This window comes from Nannospalax galili, unplaced genomic scaffold (genome assembly GCF_000622305.1).
Source record: "Nannospalax galili isolate Female #2095 unplaced genomic scaffold, S.galili_v1.0 scaffold1077, whole genome shotgun sequence".
Taxonomy (NCBI): Eukaryota; Metazoa; Chordata; class Mammalia; order Rodentia; family Spalacidae; genus Nannospalax; species Nannospalax galili.
This window is the reverse complement of record NW_008340429.1, coordinates 1,430,739-1,450,103: the sequence shown is the minus strand read 5'-3', so window position 1 is coordinate 1,450,103 and position 19,365 is coordinate 1,430,739. Positions and strand designations below refer to the sequence as shown.

General features: G+C 50.8%; 3 protein-coding genes across 13 annotated transcripts in view; 2 read left to right on the top strand and 1 right to left on the bottom strand.

Annotated features, from left to right (window-relative positions):
* Arap3 (ArfGAP with RhoGAP domain, ankyrin repeat and PH domain 3) overlaps nt 1–2,427 on the top strand; it is a 28,134-nt gene extending 25,707 nt beyond the window's left edge. For 4 of the 7 annotated variants that reach the window (XM_029564706.1, XM_008835509.3, XM_029564703.1 and 1 more), the window contains exons 32-33: nt 40–78; nt 552–2,426. In XM_029564706.1, the coding sequence (XP_029420566.1) occupies nt 40–78; nt 552–1,037 (525 nt within the window). In that variant the 3' untranslated portion in view covers nt 1,038–2,426. Of the gene's footprint in view, nt 1–39; nt 79–551 lie in introns of all 7 variants that reach the window. The other 3 variants (XM_029564707.1, XM_029564704.1, XM_029564705.1) reach the window with 3 other exon arrangements.
* Nucleotides 2,428–4,994: 2,567 nt separating this feature from the next.
* Fchsd1 (FCH and double SH3 domains 1) lies at nt 4,995–15,286 on the top strand. 4 transcript variants are annotated; one of them, XM_008835507.3, is made up of 20 exons: nt 5,066–5,157; nt 5,399–5,496; nt 6,048–6,093; nt 6,556–6,623; nt 6,960–7,095; nt 7,174–7,310; nt 7,422–7,485; nt 8,314–8,442; nt 8,857–8,979; nt 9,118–9,213; nt 9,599–9,718; nt 10,106–10,210; nt 10,343–10,504; nt 11,498–11,626; nt 11,711–11,794; nt 11,959–12,076; nt 12,186–12,406; nt 13,184–13,271; nt 14,551–14,606; nt 14,745–15,286. In XM_008835507.3, the coding sequence occupies exons 1-20, from the start codon at nt 5,137–5,139 to the stop codon at nt 14,808–14,810; spliced, it is 2,067 nt and encodes a 688-aa protein (XP_008833729.1). In that variant the 5' UTR covers nt 5,066–5,136; the 3' UTR covers nt 14,811–15,286. The 4 variants fall into 4 exon arrangements, with proteins under 4 accessions (XP_017654300.2, XP_017654299.2, XP_008833729.1 ...); XM_017798809.2 differs by having other exon boundaries at nt 6,954–7,095; nt 14,745–15,112; XM_017798811.2 differs by lacking the exon at nt 6,048–6,093 and having other exon boundaries at nt 4,995–5,157; nt 14,745–15,112.
* Nucleotides 15,230–19,248, bottom strand: Rell2 (RELT like 2). Of its 2 annotated transcripts, XM_008835508.3 has the most exons (8): nt 18,563–19,248; nt 17,902–18,141; nt 17,472–17,537; nt 17,317–17,383; nt 16,688–16,873; nt 16,032–16,407; nt 15,864–15,921; nt 15,230–15,651 (listed from the first exon to the last, which is right to left on the bottom strand). In XM_008835508.3, exons 2-7 carry the CDS (start codon nt 18,083–18,085, stop codon nt 15,889–15,891), a joined length of 912 nt encoding a protein of 303 aa, XP_008833730.1. In that variant the 5' UTR covers nt 18,086–18,141; nt 18,563–19,248; the 3' UTR covers nt 15,230–15,651; nt 15,864–15,888. The 2 variants fall into 2 exon arrangements, with proteins under 2 accessions (XP_008833730.1, XP_029420562.1); XM_029564702.1 differs by having other exon boundaries at nt 15,241–15,921.
* Nucleotides 19,249–19,365: the final 117 nt, after the last annotated feature.

Below are 19,365 nucleotides of genomic sequence, written 5' to 3'. Positions count from 1 at the left end.
TTTTTCCCCCCTCCTCATCCCCACTCTACGTGTATTTAGCGGCGACTACACAACCGGAGGACACTGTCCATGTTCTTTGTGAGTACTGTGCCTGCTCTAGCTGTGTGCCTGCCAGCCCTGTCTGTGTTCTGTGCTGCCCAAGCCATGGTGTGCTCCATGTCTGTCCTAATGCAGGCCATCGGGGTTTGTGTGACAGACACCCTGACAGAGGAGGACAGTAAAGGATGATAGGATGTGATGAGGAGAGAAGAAAGTGATTACAGAATCTAAGAAATAGAAAATAAGTGGCTAAGTGATTGCATATTAGAATCAGACAGACCTGGAGTCAAGCCCCACCAACCACCATTTCCTCACAATGTGATCTTGGGCAGCATGACCCCTCTGCATCTCAGTTCACTGTTCTTCAGTATTACCCACCTGCACAGGGCTGTTGCACTATCATATCATATTTGCAGTATCTGGCCCAGAGGAATAGCTCGATGAATGTTGGTGATTAATAATATGATAACTCTAATGCTGTGCCCATCCCCTGCTGCCCCATTTCCATCTAGCCAATGAAGTCATCCCAGGGGTCTGTGGAAGAACAGGATGAAGTAGAGGAGCCTGTGTATGAAGAGCCGGTATATGAGGAGGTCGGGGCCTTCCCTGAGCTTACCAAGGGCACCTCAACCTCCTTCTCTACCACATGGGAGTGGACAACCAAGCCGGAGATACCCCTTACCAATCAGAGGTCCTCAGATCAACCCCCACTCTCCAAAGCAAGCACACCAGGTCAAGAGGAGAGGATACCTGACCTTCCTCCAGGCCCCCCTTCAAAAAGCAGTCCTCAGGCTCGGGGGTCCCTGGAGGAACAGCTGCTTCAGGAGCTCAACAACCTCATCTTGAGGAAGGGAGAGCCTACCTCATGTCCAGGAAGCCCTTCTCAGCCCTCTAGCCCCCAGCCCCCCAGCCCCACCAGCCTTCCAACACAGAAAACCATTTTCCCCACGCAACCTCCCTTTACTGCCAATCCACCCTCCAGCCAGCCCCTCACATGACCTCAGGGCCAGCAGCTGAGGGGGTAGGTAACCAGAGGAGGAGCCAGGCTCTCACCATGGCAGACAGAGCTGGGAGCTTCTGTTCTGGATGGAAGACTCCAGAACCCAGTATGGTGGTATAGAATGGGCACTGGACTGAAGGCCCTGGAGGCTGTGTGTCTCGGGGAAGATCATGGCCCCTTTCTGGGTCCAGCCTGTTTATCTGTACTATGAAGTCATTGAAATAAGGAGAACAGTGAACACCAAACTCTTTCTCAGCTATAAGCCCCATATATTTTCCCTCAATAAGGGCAGATCCTGTTTTATATATTTGACAGTGAGGAGTTCAGTGAGAGGTTTGGTGCATAAGGATGGTTTTATTGCATTAAAGAAAAAAAAAAAAGCAACTTTGGAAGCTAGAGGTGTGCATGATGTCCAAGTCTACCCTATCCCACTTCCTACCCACTGGGACTACACTGAGGCTCTGGAGTCGGGTGATTGATTGGGGTTAGAAGCTGGGGCAAAGAAGAACCAGAAAAAGGATAGGTCACTATTAATAAACCTTGGAACTAAAAGGCTACCATTATTTTATTCATTGAACAAATGTGTATTGTGCACCTAATTGGTGCCATGTCCAGTGACACAATATGAACAAAACAAATGGGGTCCCTGTTCTTATGGAGCCTCCACTGCAAGACAGAAACAGCACACACATACACACATGCATACACACATACACACACACACACACACACATAAATAAGAGGACAAGTTTAGTGCTACAAAGAAACTGCACCAAATGACAGCTTGAGAATGAATGTGGACGTGGCCTTTATCCTGAGTGGACGGAGATGAAAACTCCCGAGGAGCAGGAACAAGGGCAAGGAGCTGGAGAGGGAAATGCTGGGAGCAGGGTTTCTAGGAAGGGCAGGCAGCAGCATGAGAGCTGTACAGTGGGAAGGGTCTTAGCCTGGTGGGGAGATAGCGGCAGCTGGAGTGGACAGTGGGCAGTAGGAGTAAAGCAGGATAGAAAAAGAAAACTGAGGGGATATGAGGAGAGAAACACTCCTCATGGGGGCTTTTGGCTGAAGCCTTTGCCAGCAGCACAGCAAGAATTCCAGCACAATTAACTGTCTGAGGCCTTTCTCCCCTCCCAGCCACAAACCTGCAGTTTTCTAGGAACCTTACTAGAAACCTGACTTATAAGGATAGGCCATGTACTAAGCTCCTAGTGGCTTCTGGTTTTACCTTATCGTTGTGATTCCATTCAAAGCATTTCCAGATCCACCTTATACAGCTCTCTTATCAAAAGAAAGGTAGAAGGGAAAGAAATAATGTTTCTAAACCCTTTAAGAAGTAACCTGAGGGGCTGGAGAGATGGCTCAGGGGTTAAGAGCACTGGCTGCTCTTGCAGAGGACTGGTGTTTCCACCCACATGGCAGCTAACAACCATCCATAACTCTAGTTCCTGGGGTACTCTCTTCTGGCCTCCATGAGCACTGCATGTATGTGGTGCACCTACATACCTGCAAGCAAAACACTTACACATAAAAAGAAAAAAAGTAATCTGAGAGTCACCAAAAGGGTATACACGGCTAATAGGCAATTAATTTCTTCCTCTCCCAGGGGAACCCATACCTGAGTACAGCTTACTTTCCCTACCATCTCTTGGGAAGTACATATACCCACTTGGGTGTATCTTATTTTCATGTGAGTACTTCTTTTCACCCTAGTACTTTAGCCTATACTAACGTATCTTTAGAGGTGGTGTATGCCTTTAATCCCAGCACTTGGGAGGCAGATGCGGGTGGATCTCTGTGAGATAGAGGCCAGCCTGATCTACAGTGAGTTCGAGGCCAGCTGGGGCTACAGAGACCCTGTCTCAAAACAAACACGCACACACACAAAACAAAGAAAGAAAATCCCCCCAAAAATCTTTAATAAAATTTCCAACTCTGTTTCACCATAATATATAGTCTTGAAATTCCTTTCAGCGTCAAAGTCATGAATCAAAATTTGGCCTGAGTTGAGATCCCTAAACGTCTAGGGAAACTCCTTGGACCGCTGAGGGTGAGAGCGTGGGGCTGTGCGTCTCTGTCCCCTCATAATTGACAGAAGAGTGCTTTTTGTAGTGAGAAAGATAAACGGGCCCAGTCACCATAGCCTTGTACCCTGGATTCTATTTGGATTTTAGGCTTTTGTATTTTCTTTTGAGGCAATTGTGTTTTATGCAAGAAAAGGATGAATCTTAATTCTCTTTTTAGTCCTTGGCTGCTGTAGGAACAGTTTGAGAGGAAACTGGAAGCAAGGAGGCTAGATATTAGGCCAGAAAACCAATAATGAGGTGATGGTCTTGGAATTTAAGGGAAGTGGGTTCCTAGGACTGTTCTCTGTGTATATGTGTATGTGTGTGTGTTGAAATAGATAGAACCTGTAGCCCTTAACAGATGGAGGGAATGTGGGGTAAAATGAAGGGCACATTGAGGGGCTGGGGACATGGCCCAGCAGGTAAAAGCTCTTGGTGCACAGCTATGAGGACCTGAGTTCAAATCTCACATAAAAGCTGGGCCTATAGCACCAGTGCCTTTAATCCTAGGGCTTCTAGAATCCCCAGAAGTTTTTAGTCCAGCTAGCCTGGCATACACAGCAGAAAAACAACAGATCCTGTCTAAAGGTGGAAGGCAATGATCAACATCCAAGATTGTCCTCTGACCTCCATACATGCTATGCAGACACACACACACACACACTACACACTGGCAGTGGGTTTCTGACTCTCCCAAACTGGAGGAGGATGGTGCCATTTTACACACTTTTGCCTGGGGATGATAAAGTTGAAGGTTCTGTCTTAAAATTTTGTGTCATGGGGGCTGAGGGGTAGAGCTCAGGGGTAGAGTGTTTGCTTAGCATACTCAAGACCCTGAGTTCCATCCTCAGCACTACTAAAAAAATTTTTGAGCTGGGTGTGGTGGCTGGCACCTTTAATCCCAGCCCTCGAGAGGCAGAGGCAGGTGGATCCCTGCGAGATGGAGGCTACCCTGGTTCACACTGTGACTTCCAGGTCAGCTGTGACTAGAGGGGCCTTGTTAAAAAACAACCAACAAAAAGACAGAAAAAAAAAAAGAGTGGGGAAGGGCATCTATTGGATACTAACAGAGTTGCCTGTGGTAGTTGGATATATGAATCTGGCCTATAATCCTAGAGCTTGTGAGTCTGGGTAAGAGATGGGGTCAGTCTAGCTACATAGTTGCAGCCAGTCTGGGCTAACCCCAAAAGCAAAAAAAAAAAAAAAAAAAAAAAAAAAAAGCAACACGCTGGGTGTGGCTCATGCCTTTAGTCTGAGCACTTGGGAGGCAGAGGCAAGCCGATCTCTGTGAGTTGGAGGCCATCCTGGTCTACATACCGAGTTACAGGCCAGCTTGGGCTACAGGGAAACCCTGTCTCAAGGGTGTGTGTGGATAGCCATGCTAAGACTGACAGACTTGGGGCACAGAGCCTGAAGATCTAAACATGAAAGATGATGACAGGGCTTTTCCAGGCCATAAGCCCCCTCGCTGGTACCGGTTTATGTCTAGTGGGGCCCAGGATGTAGTCTTTTCCTCTGGGCTGGTTTCTGCTTGGCTTCGGGCGTCTCTCTCACTCCGCTCACTCTGGCTTTTCCAGTTCAGCGGGGATTAGGAAAAGGTTGTCTCCCTTTGTCAGACGCATCTTCGTAGATGTTTAGTGACTCAGTTTCCCTGGTCACCTGGCCGTTCCGCACCTAGAGCGTGGGGATTGGCGATATACAGATGTAAATGAATGGCCAGCAATAATTACAGGCTGAATCAGTGATTACACTAGAAATAGAACCCAGGCGTCTTGACTCAGAATGCCGAGACTCTCCCTGCCGCCAGGTGGACGCAGCGTCCGCCCCGCGGCCGGGACCCTTCCGGGGTTTTAGCAGTAGCCACAGGTTCAGTTCCTCTGCAGCCCCCTGGTGCTTCCGCGCGGGGCATGCAACCAGACGAGACGTGGGCGGGGCGAAGGCGGGACCGGGCCAGGTCTGGGGCGGGGCCTTGGCGTGGGCGGAGCCTCCTCGAGTTCCGGAGTAGAGTCGCTGGCCGCCTTTGCTGTAGCCGATATGCAGCCGCCGCCCCGAAAAGTGAGATCTGCCTGGGTTTAGGGGATCCTGGCTGTCTCGGGGAGCGGAGGGAGCCTACGGGCACCCGACTCGGGGTGGGACACGGGGAGTGTGAAGGGGGTCAAATCCTAACCCAGAGTAACCGAGGAAACAGTCCAGCTTCTCTCGGGCCCCGCCCCCTCAACCGCTCCCGGTGCTGTTTTGTAGGTCCCCACGCCGGGGTGGGGTACCGAGGGTCTTCATTTCTCCTTTAATCCTACAGGTGAAGCCGGTCCAGGAGGTGAAACTTCGCTTCTTGGAGCAGCTGAGCATCCTTCAGAACCGGCAACAGAGAGAGGCGGATCTGCTGGAGGACATCAGGTAGCGCCAGACCCCTCACCTTCACATACCTCCATCTTCGTCCTGCCACTCCTTCCTCAGCATACATCTGCCTGGATAGGGGTGAGGTGACAGGCAGGAGGAGCTTTCTGGCCTACCCATTCCTGGCCTTCACCCTAGGCCTGCCTCTCCAGATCCTGGGGATGTATTCATAAACAGAGGGACCCTCCTTCGAACCCTTCGACCCCACGCCCACAATCAAGCTTAGGTAAAAACCTTCCCCTCCTCTTCCGGACCTGTTGGAAGGCTGGCGGACACCGCACTTAGGCCCCATCAATCCTCACCCCCAGGGCCACAGATGGTTCTCCAGGGATGGGGGGATCCTGCTGGGGCTCTGAGCAATGAGGTGAGGCTGACCTGTGTTGCAGCTGCCGGAGGTGATCTCAAGGACTCTGTCTTCTCAGACCCATTCCCTCTGGGTGTAGCCACAGTCTGGGCTGGTTCTCTCCTCCTCCTCCTCAAGCTGAGGAGAGGATTGAAGGTGGGAGAACAGCAGCAAACAGTAACACCCACTTCACTCCCAATCTCTACAGATCCTACAGCAAGCAGAGGGCAGCCATTGAACGGGAGTATGGCCAGGTACCCAACTCCTCTGGACCTTCCCTCTTGTTTTAGCCTCCTTTAGACCTCCAATATTGTCCCTCCCTAAATGTGGACAAGAACAAATACCTAACTAGCTGTGTGATGTTTTTATTTGTGAGCTAATTAGAATAAACTGATTTTATTAAAATAATAAAAAGAATACCTAGCATCAGGAAGATTTGGGTCAAATCCCTGCTCTGTTGCTTATTAGCTGTATGATCTTGGACAAGTTACTTACCATTTCTTGGCCTCAGGTTTTTCTCTGTAAAATAGGAATAGTAATAATAGTGCTCAAACTCCACATAGGGTTATGAGGATTAAATAAGTTAATGAACGTAAGGCATCTAGCAAATGCAATATTAATATATGCAAAGAATGGTATTATGCCCTGATCCCAAATTCTCCCAGTTGGAGTGGGTCTTCATAAAGGAACTGCACTTGTGATGGTTTTCTCACCAGGCACTCCAAAAACTGGCAGGCCCATTTCTGAAAAGGGAAGGACAGCGGAGCGGGGAGGTGGACAGCAGGTGAGCAGAGCCGCACAGAGTTGGAGGTGATCGGGAGCTCAGCCCCAGAGATCTGTGGGGATGAGGTGCAGGCCTAGTGAGCAGGAAAATGCATGTGAACAGCATGCAGGTAGAGCTGACACAGCAGCAGTAGAGGAGCTGACCCAGCAAGGACACTGGATGGGGGCGGAGGACATGAGTGATCCTGTGGCTGAGCTAATGGGCTGATCGATTGATGGACTCCCAGATGAGGGGGAAGGGAAAGCACTCCATCTCCTGTGTTGTGGGGATGGGGGGATCTCATGAAGCTGTAGAGTGTGTCTCTCTGCAACACAGACCTTCTCTGGGGAGGGACAGGACAGTGTTTGGTGCTTGGCGCTGCCTTCTGGATGCCACTGTGACTGGAGGCCAAATCCGGCTCCAAGCGTCTGACCGATACCGTGACCTAGCAGGGGGCACTGGGCGGAGTGCCAAGGAACAGGTTCTTAGGAAGGTATGACTCAGTGGATGGGTAAAGGAATCTCAGATTAGAAGTGGTCTGGAACAAGACTTTGTATATCCATGCCACTAGGGTACAGAGAACCTCCAGAGAGCACAGGCTGAGGTGCTACAGTCTGTCCGGGAGCTGAGCCGAAGTCGGAAGCTGTACGGGCAGCGAGAACGTGTATGGGCCTTGGCCCAGGAGAAGGCAGCTGATGTCCAGGCTAGGTGGGTTCATGCATGACCAGTTAGGACACCCAAAGTGGGATGTGGGGAGGTGTAGGGTAGAATTAAGGTATCAAAGTCATATCTGACTCAGACTCTTCTTCACCTGTATAGGCTGAACCGAAGTGACCATGGGATCTTCCACTCTCGAACCAGTCTCCAGAAACTGAGCACCAAGGTTCGGAGGATGAAGGCATAAACAAGGGAGAGTAGCCTAGTGGTTTGGTATCCAGAGGCATAAGTGTAAGAGACTGGGTTAAACCTATTTCCTAGTAGTAAAGTACCAGGCACTCAATAACGTGGTTTTGGTTAACTTCCTTGATTTCTCTGAGCTTCATTTTCTTCATCTGTATAATGGAAATAATACCTTTCTTTTTCATTTCTCTATGTATTTTTGAGCACTTCTATGTGCTAGGCACTGTCTACTACTGGGGATACAGTGAAGAACAGGACCAATAGAGTTCCATCCTCACAGCCTGGTTGAGATGAGAGTATATGAACAAATTATCAGATGCAAGTCAAAGTGTTATAAAGGGTGACAGACAGATGGGTGTGATTTAGAGGGACGGCCTCTCTGAACAGGTGATCCGAGTGCCAAGAAGGAGGCAGCCATGCTAAGAACATTCTAGAGAGAAGGAATAGAGTGTGCAAAAGCTCTGAGGAGAGAATTAACTGTGGATCAAGGAACCAATAGAATGCCAGTGTGGCCATAGCACTATGAGCAAGAGACAGGCACTTGAATAGGGTCAGAGAGATTAGAAGGGCAGGTTCATGTCAGACCTGTTAAAGTATGGGAAAGCACAGTTTGCAATTTTAGATAGGTACAGAAGCTGGGAGAGGTTTTATTTTGGGGGGGGGCAGTGTTGTATATGAAATTTTTAGTATAGTGTCAAGCATATAGTAAGTGTTTAATACTATGAGATCCATTTTGGTTCTGGGTTGGAGGTTGGCCTTGGAAGGACCCCAAGCGTTCAGGGCTCCCTGTAACTTTGGTTTCCCTCTCTAGCTGTCTGCCCAGTCAGTCCAGTACTCCCAGCAGTTGAGAACAGCTCGCAATGAGTACCTGCTGAATTTGGTGGCCACCAATGCTCACCTTGCCCACTACTACCAAGAAGAACTGCCACTCCTGCTCAAGGCCAGTCCTAACCCAGAGTACCCCTGCCCCCTTCCTCCTCTCAGGCTGCCTAGTTTAGGGATTTAGACTGCTTGGAGTGGGTAGAAGATACGTAAGCGTGTTTTGTTTCTACTTCTAGCTGGTTATGGTCATACAAGACACTTAACTCCTCTGAACCCCACATTCCTTATCAGTTAACCCTCAGCCTGCCTTCTTCATAACACCAATGAAGTTCAAAGACAATGGACATGGAAGTGTTTTTAAACTATGAAGTGTTGTGCACATATGAGGGGGCTGTTAGAAGTAGTAATGTCTTACTACTTCTCTTCTTTCCATCCTTCATGACCATGCCACTTACAAATCTGGACAGAGAGCCTGCTTTGCACCAGAGGCCTGGGAGATGGTGCTATCAGTATCTTTGGGGGCTCTCTGCAGGCCCTGGCAAGTGATCTGTCGGAACATTTGAGGGACCCCCTGACTTTACTGAGCCATACTGAGCTGGAAGCCGCAGAGATGATCCTGGAGCATGCCCGCCACGGGGGGCAGGCAACCTCTCAGGTGAGGGCTTGGGCTGTAAGAGCACCTAGAGATATTTTGTGTCCTTCTTTCTCTTACCTGGTCAGCTTTCTTCTAGAAGGTGCTGGGGACAGAGCTGGGCAGGTGGTAAGTGGGTACCTGTGCTTTTTCCAACCCTAGGTAAACTGGGAACAGGATGTGAAGCTGTTTCTTCAGGGGCCTGGAGTCTTTTCCCCCACCCCACCTCAGCAGTTCCAGCCAGCAGGGGCTGATCAAGTGAGACCTCCCTGTTTGTGGCAATGGGTCAAATCTAAACATGAGCGTAGTTTAGGCCTTCTGTCCCACTGTCTTTGTCCTAGTATTAATTCAGTGACTGTTCATTCTTGGGGGTGGGGGTCAAAATTCCAGTTCACCTTCCTCCCACCTGAATACAAACATACCTCAGATCAAAGTTCAGTAACTGTCCTCTTCATTCCTCCTCTGTCCCTCAACTCTGATCCCATTCCTGGGCCTCTGTGTACATGAGTATATATTTGTGTCCACAGACAAAGGCATGTGCCTCATCTTTGTACCTGACCTTAGAGGTCAAGATGAAGAGTTAAAAGATCTGGCCAGAAGGACAGTTTCAGGTCCTTCTCATAGCATTCCTTGCTTCATTCAGGTCTGTGTCCTAGAGCAGGGAGCAGGAGGCACAGCTGGGGAAAGTGGCCTGGAGAAAGAGGTTCAGCACTGGACAAGCAGAGCTGCCCGAGACTACAAGATCCAGCACCATGGGCATCGGGTGAGGTGGGGGTGCAGGTGCTGGGGGTGGGCAAGAAGAGCTGAGAGATAAGGATCCCAGAATTAGGAGGTATCACATTGATGCAGATGGTGGTGGGGGAAATTTTAATACAATAGTATGACACAGTAGTTAAGAGCACAGATTTTGGAACTAGACTGACCTGGGTTCATAGTCTCTTCTGTTGCTTGTGAGTTCTGTAACCCTGGGTAAGAAGTGATTTCACCTCTCTGGACTTTGGTTTCCTCATCACTGAACTGGGGCCAATAATAATACCTACCTTATAGGGAAAATAGATGACACAATGCAAGTGATGCAACTAGCAAAGTACCAGGCCCAGAGTAAGTTATGGCCCACAGTATTTCCACCCACCTCTGCTGTCCCCTCCAGGTACTGCAGCGGCTGGAGCAGAGGCGGCAGCAGGCTCCAGAGCGAGAAGCTTCAGGCATAGAACAGAGGATACAGGAAGTGAGGGAGAGTGTCCGGCGGGCACAGGTGAGGCCCAGGCCCAGGCTTAGATAAGCCTCTGAGATCCTGCCTCCTCAGGCAAACCCCCTCCACTGTGATGGAGGAAAAGGGGGGAGCACAGCTACCAGGTTCTACTAACTCTCTTCCTCCTCTTGCCAGGTGAGCCAGGTGAAGGGGGCTGCCCGGCTGGCCCTGTTACAGGGGGCTGGCCTAGATGTGCAGTGCTGGCTGAAGCCAGCCATGACGCAAGCCCAGGATGAGGTGGAGCAGGAACGACGGCTTAGTGAGGCTCGGCTATCCCAGAGGGACCTCTCCCCCACGGTGAGCTCCTCCCTGACCCTAACTATATATACTTGGAAGACCAAAATTCCTCAGTAGAAGGCAGACCCTCCAAAATGGGAGTCAGAGAAGTACCTAACTCAGAGGGTTTATTTGTGAAGCTTAAATGAGATGGCATAGTTTCTGACATGGAGAATTCTCAATAAACTTTTATTATGACTATAATATGGTGATTGAGAACCACAATTCTGCCAGGTATGCTGGCACACGCCTGTAATCCCAGCACTCGGGAGGCAGAGGCAGGCGGATCTTTGTGAGTTGAGGCCATCCTGGTCTATAAAGTGAGTTCCAGGCCAGCTGGAGCTACAGGGAGACCCATAAAAAAAAAAAAAAAAAAAAAAAAAAAAAAAAAAAAAAGAACCATGGTTCTGGGGCTGGAGAGATGACTCAGCAGTTAAGAGCACTGGATTGGGTTCCCAGCTCCCACATCATGGCTAACAACCATCTGTAATTCCAGTTCCAGGGGATCTGATGCCATTTTCTGGCCTCCATGGGATTACATGCATGTAGTGCACTTACATAAATGTAAGCAAAACACTCCTTCACATAAAATAAAAATAAATCAATTAAACAAATTTTAAAAAAAGAACCATGGTTCTAGGAGCAGCCGGAAGCTATATGAGTGTCAGCCACTCTGTTCCCTAGCTGTGTGATCTTGGAAAGTTACTTAACCTTTCTGAGCCTCAGTTTCTTCAAAAGTAAAATGAAGTTAGTAGTTATATAAAATAATACTGGGTTTTGATGGCACTTAGATAAAGCAGTACGTATGATACTTTGTATTAAGCACCTAAATGTTCTGCTAATATTTAGTATCACCCTGCTCTTTGGTGAGTTTGGTTGTGAGACCAAATGGTGATTGATTGAGAGGTACCACTTTTTTACAGGAGGATTCCCAGTGTCCCTTAGAGATAAGATGGGGGAGTGGGAGATCCATGTAGTTCTTTGACATAGTATCTATTCCTTGCCTGTCTCCAGGCTGAGGATGCTGAGCTGTCTGACTTCGATGAATGTGAGGAGGCTGGGGAGCTCTTTGAGGAACCTGCTCCCCCAGCTCTGGCCACCAGGCCTCTCCCCTGCCCTGCACATGTGGTGTTTGGCTACCAGGTATGAATGAGGATTGAAACTTCAGGTGGACACAGGGGTGCATGGTGGGGTGGCAAATCTTGAATCCTTTCTTGTGGGGCTCAGGCAGGGCGTGAGGATGAGCTGACCATCACAGAGGGTGAATGGCTGGAGATCATAGAGGAAGGAGATGCTGATGAATGGGTTAAGGTGAGTGTAAGACTCTGGGTTCTGACCTTGGGTTGGGGCAGTGGGAAGACTTCTCTGTGGCCCCCAAGGACCCATGTAGCAATGCCAGAAACTTGAGTGGAGGGGAGCCAAAGCCATGAACTGCTGAGCAAATCTGATACCTGTTCACATTGCTGGGTGAGCAGGCTCGGAACCAGCATGGTGAGGCAGGCTTTGTCCCTGAGCGGTATCTCAACTTCCCGGATCTCTCCCTTCCTGAGAGAAGCAATGACGGTGAAAATTCCTCAGGGGCAGAACCCACAGGTAAGAAAGGGAAGTTTTGGGTTCAACGACCATGGTTATAAAGACAAGCTACTGGGCTGGGTGTTCTATCCTTGGGTAACCCCCACCCTCCTCTCCTGGGCTTTGGCAGCTTTCTTGGCCCGAGCCCTATACAGCTACATTGGACAAAGTGAAGAGGAGCTGAGCTTCCCTGAGGGGGCGCTCATACGTCTGCTGCCCAGGGCTCAAGATGGAGTGGATGATGGCTTCTGGAGGGGAGAATTTGGGGGCCATGTTGGAGTCTTCCCCTCCCTACTGGTGGAAGAGCTGCTTGGCCCCCCAGGGCCACCAGAATTCTCTAACCCCGAACAGGTAGGCTTCATTCTTCCTCTATTCCCAGACCCTCTGGGTTGACCTTCTCACCTTGGTAAGGCTCCACATAGTCATCTTAATGCCCTAGTTCCCCCTCAGATTTGCCTCCTATGGTGGCTTAGGCTTCCCTGTCTGCTTTTCTTGGGCAGAGAAAAAAAAACAAAACCAAAAAAAACCAAAAAAACTAAGGTACCTTCATAGGAATTTGGAGGACTGTTGGACCAGATAGGTCTGAGTTCAAATTGCTTAGCGTGACTGCAGGCAATGACTTAACCTTTCTGAGCTGTCTTCAAGTGTTACATGGAAATAACAATAGCTGCTTTGTCAGTCTTGAAGGCAGGACTAGAGATTGATAGAGGTAAACCCCAAAGCCCCATGTCACACAGGAGGTGATGACTTTTGCCATGGCACAGCAGTAATAATTACATAGGGGAGTCAGCATACCCTGGTTCTAGCAGCAGTTTGCCAGTAACTGACCATGATCCTGACAGATGGCTCAACCTGAATCTCACTTCTAACATAGGAGCCATCAAAATGCCTAGCTCACAGGGTGGTGGTAAGGGCTGAACAAATTTGTAATATGCAGTATTAGCAGAACACCTGATATTAGTAACTGTTCAATTCATATTGGTGGTTGAAATGTGTATGTTACAGCTCTCATTTAGCTGCTTTCAGTACTGAGAAGTAATGAGAGAGAAATTGAAGGTGGGATGAGAGGAAAAGCAGGTTAAACCTTCCCACATACCAGGAATAACAGTATGCCTACCCTATTGCCAGGTGCTGCCATCCCCTTCCCCTCCCAGTTTCTCCCCTCCTGTACCCACCTGTGCCTTGGATGGATCCCCTGTATCTGCTCTGCCTGGGGGTAAGTAGAGAATTGGGTGCATAAGAGATGGCAAGGAAGAAGCTTAGCTTCTGCCTTATTCTGAGGCTCCTCTGTGTGCCCCCAGTGTACCTTGTGATAAAGCCCATGGCAGATTGATGGGGAAGAGAGCTTAGGATTTGGAGCCAGGTTCAAACTCTGCTCTGTCACTTCCTATTTTGTGACTTGAGGTAGGATGCTTAACCTGTTTGCTCCCTGGTTTATGTTTTTGTTGTTGTTCTTTTGTTTTGGTCATTTGAGATAGGTTTTCGCTCTGTAGCCCAGGCTAGCCTTGAACTAGCACTCCTCCTACCTCAGCCTCCCAAGTGTTGGGATTATAGGTGTGAGCCACCAGCCTTAGTTTTTTATATTCTTTATAAAGTGAGGGGAAAGGTACTGCTTTAGTTAATTGTTATGAGTAAAACAAGATGTCTATTACAGAGTATACAACACTGTTGTGCTTGGCACATGGTAAGCATGGTGTTTTCTCATTACAAATTATCCATCTTTTCTCACAGCATTCTTGCATTCTCTCAAAACTGACACTTTGCTCTTAGTGACCTTATACTCTGAATATATAATACCTACCTTTGTTATTCTTTTCTCTCAACATTTTGTGTGTGTGTGTGTGTGGTGTTGGGACTCAAACTATAGGACCTTGCTCATGCTAGGCAAGTACTTCTATCACTTAGCCCACATCCCCAGCCCCCTGTTTTTCAACTTGAACATCCTGCTGTTCTAAAACATTGTAGTGCTTACACCTTCTCCAGTTGCCCTCGCTGACCCTCTAGAGTCATTGCCATCCCCAACACTCCTAGTATAAATATTCATTCATTTTGTGTGTGTGTGTGTGTGTTTGTGTGTGTGTGTGTGAGAGAGAGAGAGAGAGAGACAGAGACAGAGAGAGACAGAGACAGAGAGAGATTATGGGATTCTCAATCGCCATTATGAGTGGGAGGCTGTTATTCTACCCCTTTTCTTTGGTACTGTGTACAGAGCATGTTGTACCTTAAGTATTTATTGAGGGTGGATGAACTAATGGGCTTTACAGTTCAGGCTGGTGTTTGTTAATTCAACAAGTATTTATAAAGTGTCACTGTCCTAAGTGCTGGAGATGCAGCATTGACCTCCTGAGGTCCCCCAGCCTGAGACCATGCAACTCCAGGTGGTAGTACAGCTGGTCCCTCAACTGAGGGGCAGTGCTATCCAGTAGAGGGGAGAGCCTTCATAACCACCTACACCCAACAAAGCTTAAGGATTGACTTGTGGTTCCTGTTTCTAGACAAAGCTTTGGACTGCCCTGGACCCCTGGACATGATGGTGCCTCGACTCAGGCCGGTAAGGGCCCTTGCCTTGGAGGAGACTGTACAGAGGGATCATTCCCATGGGTCCTGGTTTTGTCTACTGGGCTGAGGAAATGGATAGGGATATTTTCAAGGGGGACTCTGGAACACTGACTATGCGTGTTCCCTGCAGATGCGTCCACCACCTCCCCCACCAGCTAAAGCTCCAGATCTTGGCCACCCGGATTCTCTCACATGAAGGCCAGGGGGATCACTGCCCCCCAGTGATGCTGCTGCCTCTATCTCCATGCTGTTGGAAACTGCTCTCTCAAATTATCTGGAGCGACACAGGCAAAAGCTACAGTCTTTTCCCATGTCCACTCACTTCCAGGGGTAGAAACTTACCCTGTTCCCATTTCTGGGGTTTAAACCTACTCCTTTCCCCATTGCTCTTTTGCAGTCTCTATGGCTGGAACCATTCCTTTTCTTCTGCCATCACCCCATCTCTAGGGTGGTAAAATACCCCAAAATCTGTGGGTCTGGAACCCACTCCTCAAAGCCTTGAATGGCCCATCTTTGTCTTCACTCTGCCTCTGTGGTCAACCCCACCCTGGATGCCAAGGTCACTGGGCTTGGGGTCAGGAGAGGAGCAGAAGTCAGAAGGAGCTAGAGCCAGGATGCAAAGCAACTATAATGGTCTGAGCGGATTTATTGAGAGTGAATAAAGGGCATGAAGTCCAAGCCAGTGCCTGGACCTCTTGTGCCAAGAGGGCAGGCAGCCTAAGGTGCTATTGCTTTAAGGGGCCCACCAAGGGTAGGGCCTGGTCCCAGCTGCCACGCTCTAGTATGTGGCGCGAGGTATTGGGGAAGGCAGGCCAGGCAACCTCTTGGGTAGGGGAAGGGAAAAAGAATGTGGGGCCAGGAGTTGGGGGTGGTCCTCCTCCTGAGGCCCCCCAGCCTGAGATCATGCAACTCCAGGTGGAAGTCGAGCTGGTCCCTCAACTGAGGGGCAGTGCTGTCCAGTAGAGGGGAGAGCCTTCATAACCACCTACACCCTGGCAATGCCTGCTGGTAGTCCATCAGCACAGTGAAGAATGAGGCTTGGAGGAGAGGAAGGGGAACAGTATTGCTTCCTGTTCAAGCACTGACCCAGCTATTCTCTAGGGGTTGTATGTATCTCCTGGGGCACAGCCATACTCCCCAACACCAGCCAAGAAATCTGTGGCACAGGCTAAGCCTACAGTTAACTCCAGGGATTCAGGGAGCTGATAGACTTGAATGGTTTAGGCTGAGGGTGGGAGGATGAGATTACCTGATCTGGGGCTCAAGGAAACTCCTCATATACCCCCTGCTCCCTGTGGTGGCGGCACCTATGAGAAAGGGGAGATATTAACAGTGGGAATAGGAGGTAGTCCTATTAGTCTTCCCCAGAGTAGGGGCAGTAAGATGAGGCTACCGCTGCCCTGCCATGCCTTCATACCTGCTGACCTGTGGTGTCCAGTTTGCTTGGCTGTCCATTTGCCTCTTGACTAGGCAGCCCTGGGCCTGGGCCCCTCCCTCTAGCCCCCAGGGTTGGTTCCACAGAGGCTTCAGGGGTCCCCTCAAGTGCACAAGGGACTAGGCTAGTATCCATGAGTCCTCCATTCTGCACTGAGGGGTTGGCCAGGGCTTGGGGTTGTGGCTGCTCAGGGAGCAGCCTCTCAGTGGCAGCCATCCCTGCCCTAGGCTGCCCTCCCCCAGACCCCTGACCACCTCCTGGATCCTGTCCCCCACCAGAGCCCCAGCTTCTGTCTGTAGGGGAGCCATCACGATGTTCATGTAGCCCATAACGCTTCTCAATGTGTGTCACTCGGAATCTAGAAGGGAAGAGAACACTGGGACTTAGGACTACAGCCCAGAGGCCACCCAACCCTCCATTCCAACCAGATATCCTGGGTTTGATTGTTACTTCTTTCTGGCATAAGGGAGGAGAGGGCCTTCTCAAATTGTTGTGGGGCACTTTGTGAATCCTGAACCCTGCTGCAGTTCCCATTCATTCAGGAGGAAAGAGCTGAGGGCCCACTTTTGTGGGTCAGGTTCATAATTATTGGGGGCCTCTCCTCAACCCCTCCTTTTCTTGGGATACTATATCCCTACCTGCCCACTGAGAACACGGTGGTCTCTCCAGGCCTGGGGCGGCCTTTTCCTTCTTTGGAACGACCCTGACGGACAAGCGGGGGCCTCTTGTTGCGGCTGCAGTGGATGCAAGGGGCTGCAGAGCCCAGATGCACTGTGTGATGATGGGAAGGGGCTCCATCCTGCAGGCTGGAGGTGGCATCCACGCTGGACCACAGGGAGGAGGGGAACAGAAATGATATTTCCATTTTCCTTCCTGCTCTGTTTCCTCCTATTCGCTCAACATGCTCTTTAAACTTCCTAAAGTCCCACTTTCCCCAGGTCCCAACATCCTTTTGTCTTTAGTAAATTCAATATTATGCCATGAGTGATCAAGTGTTCTTCCTTTCAGCCCTGCTAACTAAAGAGGGAGCAATGCTCAGACTAAGAAAGTGGTACCAGAAGTGATTGTTAGGCTGTATATCTACATCTAGATGGGAAATATTGTTTGAAGGATCTGGGATTTCTACAAAACTACTTTCTTCCAATAAGTTAGCCAGCCTTGACCCTACCCCACTGTCAAACTTGAAATAACAGTTGGGAAGATTGTGCTGGAAGAGAGGTACTCTCCAAGACAAACTAATTCATGTTGGCCCTTGTTTCCAGCTCACCTGGAGAGTTGCACTGTCCCTTCTCCTTCACTGTCTCCCAGCATCTCCTTCAAGGCCTCAGCATTGGCTGAGGGGAGAGGGAAAAGAGGCAGTCAGTGGGTCAGGGCAAGGGAAAGTTGGTGTGGAAAGGGGCAAAGGAACTGGCCTATACTCACCTTCATTTTGGATGATGCAGCGAACAATCCTCTCTACTGTGTCCTCATTCACGTCATCGTCCTCAGCTGAAGGATGAAAGAGGTTGGCAAGGAAGTGGGAAATGAGTCAGCTTTGGGAGGACATGACCTGATGGCCCCCATGGCTGCTTGTTTGAGACATAGTCCTTTACCTATGTGCCATCATGCATCGGGCCAGAAAAGATGGGAGAAGTCAGTGGGAGCCCAGGACTAGCATGAGTAGACCCCCATGCATCCTTCTCTAGCCTTGCTTTCAGGGTGGTGTCACTCAAAAATGCATCATTAGACGTCTTGTGGGTTTGATCAGGATTTGGGTTGGGCTGGGTCTGTTGGCCAGGGAGGCAGAGAGAGGTATGGGGAGAGATGTAAGGGAGGAAGGCAACTCAATCAGGGTTCTAGGGTCCTCACTCACGGGGCTGGAGCTGGGCATCGTCAGGCTCTGAGCCCCTAGATGTGCGGCAGCGGTAGCCTTTTTTCTTGAGCACGTGGCAGATCATGAAGCCTACCAGGCCCATGAGGAAGAAGACCAGCACAAGCAGGAAGAGCATGTACAGCCCATGTTGGGGCGGCTCCAGGCCAGGCTGTGGTTCCGACATGAGGCCCTGGGGGGCGAGCGCGGGCCAGGGCGTCTCCTGGGTTTAGGGGGCTGCAGCTGGGGACCAGGAAGGGTACGAATGCGGTTCTCAGGATCCGAAACAGGCACTAACTTGGAGGTCCGTCCCACCCGCTACCCTACCAAGGAGCTGTCCAGACCAAGAGTGCTGGTGGCCAAGGCCGCCCGAGGGTGGAAGCCACAAGCCCCCGGTCGCGATCAGGGCCCCACTTCTCTGATGCCCAAACCGTTACCCTATACAGCTCATCCCTCGCCTGCGTCCCTTCCAAGGACACTGCAGCATGAAAGATGGGACGAAATTCTTAGGCAGCGGGCGCAGACGTCGAGCCTGAGTCAGCGTCCTCATCTCCTCCTCGCCGGCGGGGAGCCAGGCCTCGTGCAGCCCCCTCCCCTTCCTGCATTCTCGGATCCCTTCTCCCTTTTCGGTTCCTCCCACCCTAACCACCTGGCCCACCCATACCGATGGTTTGGTTCTGTCTCCGGCTCCGACTCCGGCTCGGGTTCGGGTTCCGGCTCCAGGGGCGTCCTCGTCCGGCTCAGAGCCCCCGACGCCCTCCCGGCGCTCATCCCTTGATTCCTCCCCCTCCCCCCTTCGCTGCCTCACCGGCTCCGGGCTGGAGGCTGCGGATACTGGTGCCGCGGCAGGCTGGGGGGAGGGAAGGATGGCGGGGGATGCGGGCCGGTTGGGAGCCGCGGCAGACTCTGGACAACTGCGGCCCCGGGAAATGGAGGGGATGGGGGTCGCCTCCGAAACCACCCTGGATTCCCAAATGCCTTCTCGCGTAGCCAGCCTGGGACTAAAGGGGCGGGGCGCAGGTGTGCGGGGCGGAGAGCGTGAGCCTTACGCGAGTGTGAGCGCAAGTGAGATGCGCGCGTGACCGCGCCCCCCCCCAGGAGGAATGTGCGGCGCGCGTCTCGGTCCGCTTGCGGGTCAGGGAGTCAAGGGCCCCGGTGCTGGCTACGGGTCCTGCCCTCGATTCTTGGAGGGTGGAAAGCCAGGAATCTCCCTAGCGCGTTGGGGAAAGCTAGCTTTCTGCACCAGCGAGGGGCAGAGTGGCCGGATCCACCAAGGTTCATTGAGAGGCGACCACGGCCTGCGACCCGTTTGGGGCTAGCGGCTGGACGGGCTGACCCAGTTTCCCGCGGATTTGACCCCTGCCCGAAAAGACATGGCTTGTGATTCTAGGATTGATGCTACTGGTCACCGCCCAAGCACCACCGCTCAAGCCCCAGAAACCCAGACCTGGGAAGAGAGGAGAGGGG